This window comes from Triticum urartu, chromosome 1 (genome assembly GCF_003073215.2).
Source record: "Triticum urartu cultivar G1812 chromosome 1, Tu2.1, whole genome shotgun sequence".
NCBI classification, from domain to species: Eukaryota; Viridiplantae; Streptophyta; class Magnoliopsida; order Poales; family Poaceae; genus Triticum; species Triticum urartu.
The window spans coordinates 556599969-556616085 of NC_053022.1; the positions used below are offsets into that span (position 1 = coordinate 556599969).

Below are 16117 nucleotides of genomic sequence, written 5' to 3' on the forward strand. Positions count from 1 at the left end.
CGATGTGGATCCCTCTTGGCACCAACGTGCGCTGCATTTTCCGTGACAATAGTATTCTATCAAACACACAACTGGGCGCTGGACTTCTTTTCTTTCTTTTGACAGCTACTAGGCGGTTCATTTCTCAGTTTTGTGCCAGAGAAGAAAAACAAATGTTATAATACTAGATAAAATGGTTAGTGTGTTGCACAGGAGCACAAATATTGTGTACTACGCAATCGTCATGTTTACACAAATAATGAATCAATACATTTCGGTTAGGTAAAACATGATTTTATTTTAAAAATGTAAGATGTGAGACAATTAAAGCAGTTCTAAGGAAAATGCCATAAAAAACCAACAGTGCCGAAAAGGAGGTGGAGTGAGCAAGGAGAGGACAAAGGGAAGAAAGTAACATAAGCCGAAATTACATATACTTTAAATAAGAGAGATTTGATAGAAGACAAACAATTCATTGTCTACCGGTGGATCTAAACATTCTCAAAAGGTGACAAGGCTTTGCTACCGACGCCATCGCTGGGGAATGCAAAAGGAAAAAGACCTCGACTCCCTAAGAATTTGGATGCATATGAGTGCTTTTGCAAGTGTTTATGTTACTTAATATATGGCCGTTTGCATACAAAAAAAGTAGAATAGGAAAGGAGACAATATCAGGTGGAAACCACATATTCAGTGGAAGCATGGAAACTTGAGCATAGGCTGTTGGATCTTGTATCTATGGACTAGATTCAGCCATAACTGCTACATGCAGTTTTGCAGAAAAACGCCTGTTGCCAGCATTCTATTTTACACATAACCCCCTATCGATTCCAAGTATTACAACAAGTCTGCACATGTCCCCACATACACCTGTGCTTCTCCATATATGATCCCCATATCACAGCTAGCTTAATTCGATATTTGATATCCTAATAGCGTTTAGATTAGAATCATAATATAATATTGAAGTCTGCCCAGTTCCTTGCAAATCCAAGTAGAACAAACAACAGCCAAAACCATTGCCCAGATCATTTTCGTCAACCATAATCAAAACCATTGCCCAGCTCCAGAACACACCTGCACTTCGCACAGCACATTCCAACAATTGAAATCATTGTTTAAATAATAAACTTAAAGCAATCAGGTCAGTTGCACACAGTGTCATTATGCAGCATCAATCTTATTCAGTCACTTAAGATAATGCTTTACTACAGTACAAAGTTACAAAATAGAGCATCACTAACTGATGGCAAATCTGTAGCTTTATACATCGATCAGTCATAGAGCACATAGCTAGCTAATAACTTGCATAAGTCTAGCGCCAATAGCTAATGGCTCCAGTACACTAGATAAGATCACAATGCCATAGTATATTAGTCCTAATAACTTGCTGAAGCTAGTGCCACCAAGCAACCTGGAACAAAAAAGTTCAATTGGTCAGGGCACTAGGAAAAATAGCAAGAAATTATACCTAATTTTTTGAAACGAATTTCAAAACAAATCTACAAATATAGATACATCAATGTGTTGTATTTATTAGCAAGCAAAATTTTAGAAGTATTCTCTAAACTAAGTCCAAATGAATGTACCGTAATCATGTTAGAAAGAACATTCAAATGTTAGGAATACCTAATCTCAGCTCACTTCCCCAATCAATTGCAATATAAATTAAAACTGATAGCTAACATCATTCATACAATTTTCCTATGCTCAAACAGTTTCAACTCCTTTCTTATATCCCAGCATATCACACAAAAGTCTATAAGAAGTAATGATTTCCTTCATTTAATAACTATACACTAATAAATATGCCTAGAACAACCATCATGTTGTACAGTATTGTCAAATTAGCATGATAGGACATACCTGTTGCTGCATTAATATAACAACTACATACCAGATGAATTAGACTTTACCAACTTCCTCAAGACGAAAATCTAAACTGAACTTGCTGGATCTTGGTTTGCGTGTACATTGATCTTGTGTGCCCAGTTTTTCAGTGTATAATTAGTTCTTTGATCATGGACTATGCATGCTGGAAATATGTGTTTTTTGCATTACATAAACTGAGAGTTCAAGTGTTCTACATTCCAGTTGGTGACAGATTCTTGTGATAAACGACTGTGTACGTGGTTGCTTTATGGCTATATCTAGTGTAAAAAGTTTTCTGGATATGCTTATTTTCAAGATCTACAGAGAGGCTACTGAAACTGCTTCAGTTGAGGAAAAAGGCTTTGTAGATCCTGTTCAGAAGGCTAATCTTGAAAGAGACAACCAGAATCCACGACCTTGTCCTCTATATTTCCTTGGCAAATCTAGCCCAACTAGAAGAGAATATGGCACATCATACAAGATGAACAATGTGATAGAAATCCTCATACCTTCGGACCTGGATCCAGTACCAATTCGATGGGGAGCGCTCAGAGGAGGATTGGCCCGGTGCGCCATACGTCGGAGAGAGAGAAGCCAGCTGCCGCAACGGAATTAGCCGCGCCAGTCGGTCGCCGGCCCTACGGGAACGAGGTCGTCGTGGTGGGTTGGCGCAGTGGGCCACCGGCCGGAGAGGAGAGAAGGCAGCCGCTGGAGAGGAATTAGTCGCGCCGGTCGCCGGTCGCCGGCCGTGCGCGGAACGAGGGCGTCTTGTTGGCCGAAGCCACCATCTCCAGATCTCCTAACCCTAGTTGTTGATGGAAGAAAATTGAATCGGGATAGCTCCATGGTTTAAGGCACGGGATGGCTCAGCTTCCGTTAGGATAATGTACCACCGTACATTAAGATTACGGGGTTGTTTTTGCAGTTTGTACATCTTATCATCTCACACCACACACTTCCTATCCAACGGCACAGGATGAAGTTTCCATGCTTCCACTGAATATGTGGTTTCCACCAGATATGTACTCATAGGAAAGAAAACTACATCTGTAAACAAATATAAGATGTTCCATATCTAGTGACCCACAACGTCGGAGTATTATTTAGCAAGCAATTAGGACCCCAATAAATCCCGAACGTTTCGAATTTGATCATGGCAAATCGAAAGTTTTCTATGACAATTTTAGTGACGCGAGATGACTAATTTAGTTGGCAAGCATGACAAATCCATGCTCAATGTGTTTTTTATCAGAAATTTGTTGCGTGTGTCAATTAAACTTGTCATCCTTCGTCGAGTCAACAAAATTGTCGTCGAAAACGTTTGATTTGCCAGGGCCAAATCCTTAACGTTGTTTATAATTTCTGAACAATTATGGACATTGATTGACGCTTACTACTTTTCCATATATCGACCCACGAGTAGTCGTCGCTCGGAAAAATATCCAGACGAGACAGCGAGAGGTCGTAAGATAAGAGCAAGTTGGGCCCACCACCACTTCGTCCAGCTCTCCGCCCGAGTGACTGCCAAGTGGGCCCGCCTCGGAGCACGACCGGCAAGCAGGACGGACGGACGGACAGACAACCCACGCCCCTCTCCTCTTCCCCATTTCAACGGGAGGCGCAGCGTAGGGTCGCATCGTCTTCCTCCGATCTTCTCCCCCTCTTCTTCTCCCATCTCTCTCTCGCTCATCCGTCCGGCGAGGTCGCCATCGACAGACAGAGAGAGCTAGGAGAGCGAGGTGCCATGAACGGCGGCAGCAGCGGCAGGGGCGGGGGAGGCGGAGGGGGAGGGTACGAGAGCGGGAGCGACCATGACGCGCGGAAGCAGCCGCTGCTGGTGAACACGGGGAGCTGGTACAGGATGGGGTCGCGCCAGTCCAGCCTCACGGCGGGGACCTCCTCCATGGCCATCATGCGGGAGTCGCACGTCTCGGCCTTCCTCTGCACCATGATCGTCGCGCTCGGCCCCATCCAGTTCGGCTTCACCGGCGGCTTCTCCTCCCCCACCCAGGCCGCCATCATCCGCGACCTCAACCTCTCCATCTCCGAGGTCCGTCGTTTATTCTCCATTAATTCATTGCCTCTCTCTCTCTGGCTTGGCTCGGTATCTTAGTACTAATTGACGCTGCCCGCGCGCCCTGCAGTTCTCGGTGTTCGGCTCGCTGTCCAACGTCGGCGCCATGGTCGGCGCCATCGCCAGCGGGCAGATGGCCGAGCACATTGGCCGCAAAGGGGTGAGATTTTTCTTTCTTTCTTTCCTTGACCTGCTTGGTCATTCCTCTATGCGGTTGCTGTCAGCTGTCAGTAGTATATCGTTGCCAGATGGATTAGTTTGCTGCTGCATGTGGCCTGAAAGTTCACAAGGGTCAACGTCAATGATTTGTTGATTGATGGTACACTACAACCAATAGCAATGCAATCTTTCGGTTAATTCAAATCAAATCAAATCAAATCAAGTGGGTGTGATTTTGTATATCAAATGCTGATCATTTTATTTCGGTGACTTGAAATTATGCGCTCCAGAATCGCTGCCTTGCCGGCACAATCTGCTGCATTGGGGTTTTGACCTTATCAGGTCCATGAGTCAGCTCTTGGTTGTCATTGGTATGGTAATCAAGGAATTGAAATGAACCAAATGTGGGGGTGGAGCATTACTGATGTGTCAAACTTCTGATTTTTGGGCGTATCGTCGCAATGTTTCGGTAGCTAGCTGAACTAATGCTCTTCTGTTTATTTCTAACAAGCTTGCTCATTCATTTTCCAGTCATTGATGATTGCTGCTATTCCTAACATCATCGGCTGGCTTGCCATCTCCTTCGCAAAAGTATGACAGTAGTGCATTTTCCAGAGAATTTGTTTCACCACTTGCTGTTCCTGCTTCTGAACCTGACGCTTGTCGGCGTTTGTTTTACAGGACACTTCTTTTCTGTATATGGGACGTTTGCTTGAAGGATTTGGGGTCGGTGTCATATCCTACACGGTTAGTATAAGAACACTCTGTTTTGTGCCTGCTTAATATTTTTGCATTGAAGATCTATGTTTCGATGTGTCTATCTAGTTAAGTTATTCAGAAAAAAAGATCAACAGGATGTCAGTAGTATGGGGACAACATGTAGCATCCACAGTATGGTGTTTATTTGTTGTTAGAAGAATCTTGGACTAGTCGTTTCGAAAAAAAAGAATCTTGGACTAGTTACAAGACATAGTCCTGATCTGTTATTTTTGTCATAACAGGTGCCAGTATACATAGCAGAGATTTCTCCTCAGAACATGAGAGGCGCTCTAGGCTCCGTGAACCAGGTATGCTCATCCTCACAAGCAACTTGTCTTTTCGTCAGACCAAGACTTAAGCTTGTTTTTTTGTTGGACTAATTATGCAATTGTTCATTCTGCAGTTGTCGGTAACGATTGGTATTGTGTTGGCCTATATTCTCGGCATGTTTGTTCCTTGGAGGATGCTTGCAGTGATAGGTAACATGACTTAGTCCTGACACATTACTGAATTTGATGTTTTCGCTGTCAGTATTCAGTAAACTTCTGATATTTCAGTTCACAAGAGTAGTAACAGTAAATGCCATGTTGACAAATATGACTAGAATCCTGAGATACCCTAGGCAAATATTTCATTTCAGTTTTTAGAGAGAAAGATACTGTGTCAGTAAACAGTGCTGATTATGCTAGTACTTTGTGTTTGTGGGCTCCGGCGCTTCTAAATCTCCGACTATTTCTGATTCAAATCTCTGGCATGTCATTGTTGTAGGAATCTTGCCATGCACAATATTGATACCAGGCCTATTCTTCATTCCAGAATCTCCAAGATGGCTGGTTTGTATACGCAAATGTTGATACAAAGTTCTGCATCATTCTGATTATTGTTATTAACCACTTTTGTGCATCAATCTTTAGGCAAAGATGAACAAGATGGAGGACTTTGAGACCTCTCTACAAGTTTTGAGGGGATTTGAGACTGACATCACCTCAGAAGTGAATGATATAAAGGCAAGCACCTGCCTTTTTTTCTTCTGGACTGACTAACTGCAAAAATCTATGTGTAGTATTTTTAGCTTAGTCACCAATGTTAATGTTTGCGAACATTATGCAGAGAGCAGTAACATCAGCAAACAAAAGGGCGGCGATCCGTTTCCAAGAGTTAAACCAAAAGAAATTCCGCATGCCCCTGATTGTAACCTCCTTAACTTCCCGGTCTATTTCATACCAAAATTCATAATTACGTCCTGTAATAATTGTGATTGTGGCACAACTTGGCAGCTAGGAATTGGCCTGCTTGTACTACAACAGCTAAGCGGAATCAACGCTATACTGTTTTATGCTAGTAGCATCTTCAAAGCTGCAGGTAAGTTGAACAATTTGTTAGACAGTTTTTCATTGTTATATTATAGCCAACTTATTAGCTGCTAGATTTAACATGAAAAGCTCTTCAGGTATTACAAACAGTGACTTGGCCACATGTGGGCTTGGAGGTATTCAGGTGTGTAACTCGACAGATTTTTTTCTTGTCTCTTAGTAGTTCACATTATGCTGCTGACAGCATTTTTCATCAGGTTCTTGCCACTCTAGTTACAACCTGGTTACTAGACAGGGCTGGCCGGCGTATCCTACTCATCGTAACTTCCTCCTCCCTGTGAAACTAGTTTGTTACTGTAGTTGTCTGTAACTATAATCTAGCTCTCACTTCAACTTCCAGATATCTTCTGCTGGGATGACTATAAGCCTTCTTGCGGTTGCCGTCATATTTTTTATCAAGGTATGTTCAGGTTTCTGTACTACAGGGTAACACAATAAATCACAGGACCTGTTCTGTCAATCTGCTGAACATTTTCTTATATAATGATGGTTTAATTTTTTTCCAGGACACTGTTTCACAAGATTCTCATATGTATTACATATTGAGCATGGTCTCCTTGCTTGCTATTGTGGTACGTTCATCCGTCAGTTAAATTGTTTGGTCTGAAAAATTACATCGCAAATATGCAAGATGTGCCTGAAATACTAACTTGACACTTCATTCAGGCTTATGTTATCGCCTTCTCCTTTGGTATGGGCGCCATTCCATGGGTCATAATGTCTGAGGTACTTAGAATTTGCATACTCATCATAGTTCATAAAACTATTTTGTTATGTCGCATTGTCACTGGAGCATTCACATAACCATACTTTTGGACTTGTTATGTTTACAGATCCTTCCGGTGAGCATCAAGAGTCTTGCAGGAAGCTTCGCGACGCTTGCCAATTGGCTCACTTCCTTTGGGATAACGATGACAGCAAACTTGCTGCTCAGCTGGAGTGCTGGAGGTTCACACTCACTCTTGTGCTTTCTCTGTTCCCCTAGAGTAGCAGAATTATTATGAAGCCATAGCCTGACGCAAGTTACTTATGTTTTACAATTATCTCTGCAGGTACCTTTGTGTCCTATATGCTCGTGAGCGCCTTTACACTCGTGTTCGTCATCCTCTGGGTGCCGGAAACCAAGGGAAGAACGCTCGAGGAGATACAGTGGTCATTCCGCTGAGCCCCGGAGGCCGGAGTAATTCTTCCTGAATGGCATTGTTCTGCAAGTTGGGCATTGTTTTAGTTTTGTACAAGTCCAAGACGATTCTTCCTCGATGAAGGTCAAGCATTTTTTCTGTCCATACAAAGTTGTGTATATTCTTGTACAACATTGGTTCAGACTTTCAGTTGGCTTTGTAAAGAGGGCCTGTGTAGTGACTCTCATCAGATTATACTGCGGTTTTGTGTTTACTGTACCATCGTCAGCCGAGATTTTTCGAAATAAAATGTAAGCGAGAATACTAGTTTCTGAGATGGGTAAACGGCTCTTCGAGTGCCGGGGAAACCCCATATCCAGTTCCTTGAGTCCGACAACAGCGGCGTCATGGCGTCGTTCCCTTTCATAAAGGCGCCGTCTTGCTGGCTTATGCCGTGTCTGGTACTAGATTCCGAGTGTTAGGGCATTGTCTTAGTTTGGGTTGTTTTTGTTGGTCTGGGTAGTTTAGGTTTAGCGCTGTGTTGTACCTCCTATTTAGGCTGAGCATTTCATGTCTCTCTGTTTTGGGCACCATGTTCATGCCATCACTGGTTGTGCCATGCGATGTACCCCTCTGTATTCTCATTTCAACTCCTTCTATCAATGAAAGATACACAAGCTTTGCGTATTCACGAAAAAAAGATGGGTAAACAGAACAGAAGACACAGTCTTGTCACATTTCCATCATTATGGTGGCAAGGCCTTCTGACTTGACTTTTAGATTGATGGCCTTGGACAATGAACTTCAGGTTGTCCTTGTCTTATACTCATACTAGATAATTGCACGTGTGTTGCAACCGCAACATAAATGTTCTAGGAACTGTCTAATCATCGGCCGTCTGTTCATTTCGGTTTAGGTCGGATTTTTGTCCAGTGGGAGTGTGAGACGTGTCTTTGTTGGCTTTCCAGTTCAATCCATAGCTCTAAAAAATTCAACTGATTTCGTTTGGGTGGTCAGGCCGAATTCCCTCCTTGGAGCCCCCGAAATTCTCCCCTTCTGCCTGCAGTGTTTTCGGTTTTCCACCTCGATTACCGTACTACTAACAGACCGGATTGCAAAACCCATTACCCACCTTTTTTTTCGAGGGGGGCCAGTTACCTACCCACACAGTTTTATTCGTGTTCATGGGCTGGCCTATCCCCCCATCCGTGACAAGGCCAGTCCAAAAGAAGTGCAGAAACAAAGTGTATTCTGCTCCAGGGTAATCTGGTCTTCTTCTTCTCAAAACACACACACACACACACACACACACACACCACATGACACATGTGGTAAGCAATCCAAATAATTAAAACACACACACACACCCAGCGATGCAGTCGACAGAGACTACCCCCCAGTCAATGAAGTGACTCGGCAGATTACTTTGGTGTTCCATTTATTACTGTACCATTACCGTCAGCCGTGAGGTTTGCAAAACTAAATAAAAATGTAAGCAAGAACACTGATTTTGTTTTAGATGGGTAAACAGAGCAGGAGACACATTCTTCTTGTCAACATTTCCAACATTGTGGTGGTACGGCAAGGCCGATTGAGAGCCTTGGGGACACCGTTGCTGTCTCTATGAAAATACCAAAAAGGAAACTACTTCCGAGGCTAGCTCTCCAGCTGAAACAAGGACAGTAGGTGGTGCCTCCCTCCCTCTCTCTCGATTCTGATCTCAGCAATGCGCAATCAAATTAAAAGGACAAAAAGAGGGGACGTACTAACCGAGGTTATTTGCACTCGTTAAGTACTCCATGTACTACGTACTTTGGCCATATCCACGTCACGCGGAGCGCATCATCGCAATCAGTCTGTCAGGACGCAGGGTCGATCGAGCAGAAATACCTTGGTGCTCTGGACCGTAACTTCAGGTACTCCTTAATTAGTTAGCAAGATTTAGTACGTGGTGCGCCTTAATTAATTAATGTTAGAATTGTGTCGAATATTATTGTACAAGTTATGTTACAGTTGGACTTGGACTCGTACGGTGTGTAGACAGGATATGGAGTCGTGTCCAAGTAGGACACTTGTATCCTAGGCCTCTCATATATATCGGGGGTAGACACACGATGTAATCTATGCCAACATAATAGCACAGGCACGCGGGGAAGCCGGCGGCGTGTGCCGGCGCCCGGGCGGCCGGGGTGCGGTATTGTGACGGTGTCATGGGGAGGAGCGCCCGTAGTCATGCCCCGGGGATGTAGCCATATCGGTGAACCTCGTTAACAAATCTCGGTGTCATGCCTCGTGTGATTGCTTGGTCCTCAATAGATCGACGGAGTGCCTTGGATTATTCTAACAAGTGGTATCATGAGCAAGGTTACAATGAGGTTGCGGATTCGTTGATTTAGAGGATGGATCGTGGTCGAGCTCGGCGCAAAGACGATGTGCGGAAGTGATTGTTCTGTGGAGATCATACGGTGCGCTGTCGACGAGATCGGGTAGAAGCAATCGGGAATCGTGCGGAGCAACGTACAGGCGCATGAGTGCAGCGGCTGGAGTCTCGGACGGAAACAGCGGCTGCAAAATCGTACTCGAGGTCATCTCGGCGGGAAGCGATGGGCAGCGGTGGCCGCGAGCAGGCAACCCTAGTCAGCGCAACGGGCGAGATCGGATCGATCGGATCCGAGGCAGTGTGCAGGCGGCGCGTCGTACACGGGGAGGGCCGCCAGAGGCTAAGGCCGCAGTGCGGCGCACGGCTGGTCTAGCTGGGGCTGGCCTGTGTGAGGCTGAGACGGGCTGAAAGCCGTATGAGTCCGCGTGGCTGGAGGCTGATGTGCAACCTGGGATGTGTGGCGAGGCACGAGAAGGTGCGGTGCCTGTGTTGATGTGCATACAGATACACGTGAGATTTGTTTGAAGAAAGGAACCTGCACTAAGGTATGTACGTGGCTTTGGGATGCAACATGATTTTCTTTTGGAAGTGTTGCAAATTGCGCACGGGATTTTACCGTAAGGTTGGCAGGTTGGTGACATGCGTATAAGGCTCGGAGGAGTCTGAAGCGTGTCGTGACAGGATCATGCATACGCAGGGCGTCAAGGCAATGCACGGAGATGCATGTGCAGACACGACGCAGGGTGGAGCATGGTTGCAGTCGGATAATTTCGGCTGGGTCGGACTGGACTGTCTGACGGATCGACGGATATGTTGGTCAAAGCAGAAGACGGCGGTGATTTCAGCGACGACGACATAGGAGCGTGATGCTGATGGTGGCTAACTTCTGGGGCGTGGAAACACGTGGTGCAGGCTTGAGGGCTTGTGCAGCTTCGACAAGACAATGACGCAGGGTTGAAGGTTGTGTACACATGAGAGCTTGAAGTCGACAGGGCGTGGGGGTGGCTCGTACAACCACCATGGAGTCATGTTGAAGATGGAGCTGGAGTCTGACAGATGACTACACTCTGTGCTGATGGAGGGGCTACGGCGTAAGTTAACGGAGAGTCGAAGCCTATTTCAGGGGGTAAAGCGAGAGACACGTGGATCGGACTGGGCGCCAGTGGTCTGATGGAGGCGTGATACTCGGCATCGGTTGGTGATGATCGATGGTTCTCTGCAGTGGGGGTTGAGGCAGTGGGGGCTAGCTACCCGGGAGACTCGACCAGGACAGCAGAGGCTCGACGCGGTGATAGCGGCGAGGCGTGCGGTAAGCACGGGACACAGCGACAGGCCAAGGCACTGGTGGTCAGACATGTGGCCAGACAAAGTGTGCAGGGGTGCTGAAGTAGTGTTGATGAGTACCAGCTTCAAGTTGGTGACTGGGTCTATCAGTGCTAGTTGATGGACAGGAGTTGACCATGGAGAATCTGAGAAAGTGGCGGAAAGTCTGAAATTGTCAAAAGCTGAGAGAGTACATGGTCGTATATTCTATTCTGTTCAGTGCACATGGCAAAGTGCGGATGACAAATACAGAATGAGGCGGAGTGCTATAGCTGTGGGACATGCCAGAGACTATCCGGAAAAGGGGTGAGACAACTGTGAATTTGACTCAGGGTGACACAGGGCGACGGTGAAATTCCTTCAAGTTTCAGACAAGCAGTCAAGAAAGAGCGGTGACGTTGAGTTCAGGTAACTCTTATATGTGGCGTCCAATATGTGAGTTGTTCATTTTCACTCAGACAGTGGTCGGTGTGTGATTGTGTTGAACGGACACTCCGGAAGTTGGGAGCACAAAGTAGAGTAATGAGAAACTTGATTTTTGCTCGAGTGTTGACTGTGAAGAAGACGAGAAGGGGCAACAGTTGCAGGTGGAGTCACATGGAGTCTGGGAGTAGCAGCGGTGCTCATGGCGTATCTCAAGTCCAATGTACAAGGAGTTTGATGCATGGATGAATTCAAGCTGGTGAAGAATATTCGCCAAGGTGAAGTTTGTTAGAATTGTATCGAATATTATTATACAGGTTAGGTTACAGTTGGACTTGGACTCGTACGGTGTGTAGACAGGATATGGAGTCGTGTCCAAGTAGGACACTTGTATCCTAGGCCTCTCATATATATCGGGGGTAGACACACGATGTAACCTATGCCAACATAATAGCACAGGCACGCGGGGGAGCCGGCGGCGTGTGCCGGCGCCCGGGCGGCCGGGGTGCAGTATTGTGACGGTGTCATGGGGAGGAGCGCCCGTAGTCATGCCCCGGGGATGTAGCCATATCGGTGAACCTCGTTAACAAATCTCGGTGTCATGCCTCGTGTGATTGCTTGGTCCTCGGTAGATCGACAGAGTGCCTCGAATTATTCTAAAAGTTAGCAACATTTATCATGGTTTCTGACGAGGTCGGTATGGTCATTTCACTATGGTTTAACCAATTGACTCTGTGTCACATTGATGAGAAAGGCTACTATACCTTTGTTTGGAATGGTGCATCTTGGTGATAATTTCCCAAATAATAACTATAGTATTCTAATGTTCGAATTTGACAACCAGGTAAATATATATCATGCATGGAAATTCAACCGAGGTCTGCACTGATGATGAATTGCGTTTCTTATCCAAGCATGTGAGAGGATTCCTATTGGGTGTCGACGCTCTCCTAGTGCTGAACACCATGTTGATGGTAGTCATAGCCGGGATAGGCGCCTACGGGCATCGCTACCGCCGCCATCCTTTGATCCGCTTCCTCTATCTAGGAGCTACCACCTTGTTCCTTCCCATCGTCTCCTATCTTGCCTCCACCTTAAAAAATCCTTACACCTTCAACATTTACATAAAATCCGACCGAGTCATAACAGCTGACTGTGGAGCGATTATTCACATGATCCTGGTCATGTTGTGGATTGGTCTTGTGCAGATCGTGGGTACCAATGCCACCGCGATAGTGGCCAGTGATTCAAGAGAAGGTCGAAGCATCACCCCTGCTAAAGTGCAGCTTCTTCAAGCAATATGGACATCCTACCTTGCCTACATCATCATAGAGTCAGGTGGTCATCCATCTGGATATGTCAAATGGTCTAAAGATAATATCTATTATCTCATCTTTGCAATACCATATGCTCTTATCCTGGCCAAACTGCTTTTCAAGTACTATGCATGGTACAAAGCCAAGAAATCATTAGCATTTGGACGTAATCCTCGTCTCATTGTTGGATATATGGATCAACTACGCTATGGAACCCATCATGCTAGACTAGTAACTCAGCAGATACCTCCTCCACTTATAGTTATGAGAGAGGGCAATGTTTTGGTAGAAAACCAACCTCATGGCTACAGCTTGACAAGGATGAGCAACAATGGAATAGTGACGATCGACCAAGTTTGGAAGTTGGATGATACAGTCCTTCCGAGGCCAACGGAGCAACACAAGGATTTATGCCTTTCATTTGCATTGTTCAAGCTATTGCGGTGTCGGTTTGCAAGGTACACAATTAGTGAGGATGCCTCTATGAAAGTAAGCAACTTTATAAGACATTTGTTGCTCACGGATTCTGATGATGAAAGGGTCCTTGGGGTGATTGCACATGAGCTTTCATTTCTTCATGATTACTATTATACATCCATTCCAATATCATATTCACGAAGATGGCTACCCATATTGAGTATATCTGTTTCACTCTCAAGCATCGGCTACTGCTTAATTGCCATCGTGTATTGTGTACTTGTGTTTAGTGGTCCGGATGGTTGCCAGATCGGTTACCATAGAGTGTATTGTCATTCTCCTTCTGACACTATGTATATCCCTATTGATGAGATGCGTTTGGGAGAATTGTATCAAGGAATATTATACTTTGACCTTCTTCCGGTATATCTGCTTGCTGCACTAGTTGTGCTTGTTGAAGTGAGGGAAATTACTTCTTGCACTTGCTCCAACTGGACCAAAGTAGCCCTAATTTGTGGCTACGTAACACATACATCTTGGCGGCGATCTCTGATAGTTGGTAAATGCATTGGTCTCGTGCTGAGCTCCAGATGCAAGCTGTTGGGGAACTGGGAGGACAAGATGAACCAGTGCCAATCCTAGTGGTTCACCCAAGTATTAATCCAATGGTTATTCTTCGACTTATCTTTCATCTCCCTGACCACAAGAAGAAGGTCCCAAGAGTGGTGAAGGTTGCCGTCGTCAATGCAGTGAGAATGTTCGACCCAAAAAAAAATCAGGCACCGAAGCAACCCTGGTGCAACACCTCTACGACTACAGCTACAGGTCGGCAGGGAACTCCTTTGGACATTCCATGGAGCCAAAGGAGTAGCTGATGCCATGCTCATGTGTCATGTCGCCACAAGCATCCTTGCAATGGCGAGTTCACAACGTCAACTTCTCTCCGACCATGAGATCGTCGCCACTCACTTGTCACGATACTGCGCCTATTTGGTGGCGTACTCTCCCAAGCTACTCCCCGATGATGCCGTTTGGTGCAAGAGCTTGTACACGGCCGTCAAGAAGGATGCCGAACGCTCCCTTGCTGGTTCTGGCATTACAATATCAACGTCCGAAATGGACTATGGGCGGCTGGTCGAGCTGCTGAGCATGCGGTCAAAGCACCATGTGCTTAGGGATGGTGTGGAGCTTGGGTGGCGGCTGGCGGAGCTGCCGGAAGGAGAGGAGGTGGCGTGGAAGGCCCTTGCTGAGTTCTGGTCGGAAACCGCTTCTTGTGACGACATGGACGAGCATGCGGAGGCCATTGCCCGGGGCGGAGAGCTGATAACGCTCCTATGGGCGTTGCTTTACCATGTCGGGAGTGTTGACGATGCAACAACTGCTGCCACTCATGGTGCTGCTGATGATGTTGTTTAAGTGTGCTGCGTACAATTGTACGTGCGTACTTGCTCTTCCTTTTGTTATGACATTGAAAGCTTTTGTGTGTCGTGCTCCCATTTTGAACAGCATGTAATGATCTTTTTAGTTTTTCAAAGAGTTTATAGTTGTTACTGTGACAACGTCGACGATCATCAGTGTCCAAGAGGAGGTTCCGTAGGGGAAAATATCTAGTGATACCAAGCTTTAGATGATACCATGATACAAGATCCTGGGCCGTTGGATTCTCAAATCTGACGTCTCCTGGACGGCTCCTGGTCAGAGATGATCATCAGTATCGCCCTTAGATGATACTGTTTGTATCGATTGTAACCTGAACCACATGTGTCTATCTCCATGAAGGCCAGGCATTTTGTTTTTCTGTCCACACAGCGCTGTGTATATTCTTGTACAATATTGTTTCAGAGTTTGAGTTGGCTTTGTAAAGGGGGCCTGTGTAGTGACTCTCATCAGATTATACTTTGGTTTTGTATTTGTTGTAGCATGGGCAGGCGGGATGCTGCAAAAATAAAATGCAAGTGAAAATTGCAATATAGATACACTTTCGCTTTGGTACAACCCCCCTAAACACATCAACGGAGGAGATCTCTTCATACTCCTTCATAATAAAGGGTATGATGGTCTTTTTTTCAAAATACGCCAGCGACGATTTTTTTTTTGAGGCAGCTCGCGAAAATAAACAGCGGCTAACAGTAGCCTGAGCCGGCCCAACAGCAAGTCGGTCTATCTGAAACACTGGAAAATCCTAAAAAAAATGTGCACGCGTCAGGTATTGAACATAGGACCTTGCACTCTCAGGAAAATGAGCCAACCACTAGACTGACCCAACTCTAGTGACATAGGAGCAGCGCGGTATATTAAGACTATTAACAGCGACATAGCTGAACAATTTTTTAGAATTTTGAACGTGACTTTTTTGAACGCAAAAAAATTCAAAATTGATTTTTTTAACATGCATACAAATTTTCCGAAAAGTAGAACAGAGTTTAAACTCTGAATAAATTTTGAAAACCAAGATTTTTTTTAAAATTCAGAATAATATTTGGAAACACAAACAATTTTAAAAATCTGATTTTTTTTCTAAAAATGCGACCATTTTTTGATATTTTCGAACTTTTTGAAAAATATGAATAAATAAATAAATATGCTGCACATTTTGTAACATTGCGATAAATATGAATAAATATGGTCACCCTAGTACTCCACGCAAAAATTAAATGAATTCGGACAGTAAACATACGTTGCGTCACGTGCGGTAAGTATTTTAGGGACTTTCCACTGAGAAAACCCTAGAAAATGCATAGAATAACAAAAAATAATAAAACTTGACATGGATGCTTGCCATGATGATAGAATACTATGGGAAATAAATGGATTCACTTGATGGATGTGAAAAAAATGCTACGTGACAAAAAAAATGTCACAGGACAAATAATACAAGAACCAAAAAAAGTTAATTTTAAAACAATACAACAGTCATCAAT

At 44.9% G+C, this 16117-nt stretch overlaps 1 protein-coding gene and 1 long non-coding RNA gene across 2 annotated transcripts; one reads left to right on the forward strand and one right to left on the reverse strand.

The window, feature by feature from the left end:
* Positions 1-1143: 1143 nt before the first annotated feature.
* Positions 1144-2716, reverse strand: LOC125539234. The gene is made up of 2 exons (XR_007296730.1): positions 2361-2716; positions 1144-1393 (listed from the first exon to the last, which is right to left on the reverse strand). It is a non-coding gene; the product is annotated as an uncharacterized LOC125539234 (long non-coding RNA).
* A 710-nt stretch (positions 2717-3426) lies between these two features.
* LOC125529534 (sugar transporter ERD6-like 4) lies at positions 3427-7674 on the forward strand. The gene is made up of 17 exons (XM_048693946.1): positions 3427-3901; positions 3996-4085; positions 4616-4675; positions 4766-4831; positions 5086-5151; positions 5247-5322; positions 5612-5676; positions 5758-5850; positions 5954-6034; positions 6121-6205; positions 6294-6340; positions 6414-6476; positions 6557-6616; positions 6723-6788; positions 6883-6942; positions 7050-7164; positions 7269-7674. The coding sequence occupies exons 1-17, from the start codon at positions 3596-3598 to the stop codon at positions 7379-7381; spliced, it is 1512 nt and encodes a 503-aa protein (XP_048549903.1). The 5' UTR covers positions 3427-3595; the 3' UTR covers positions 7382-7674.
* Positions 7675-16117: the final 8443 nt, after the last annotated feature.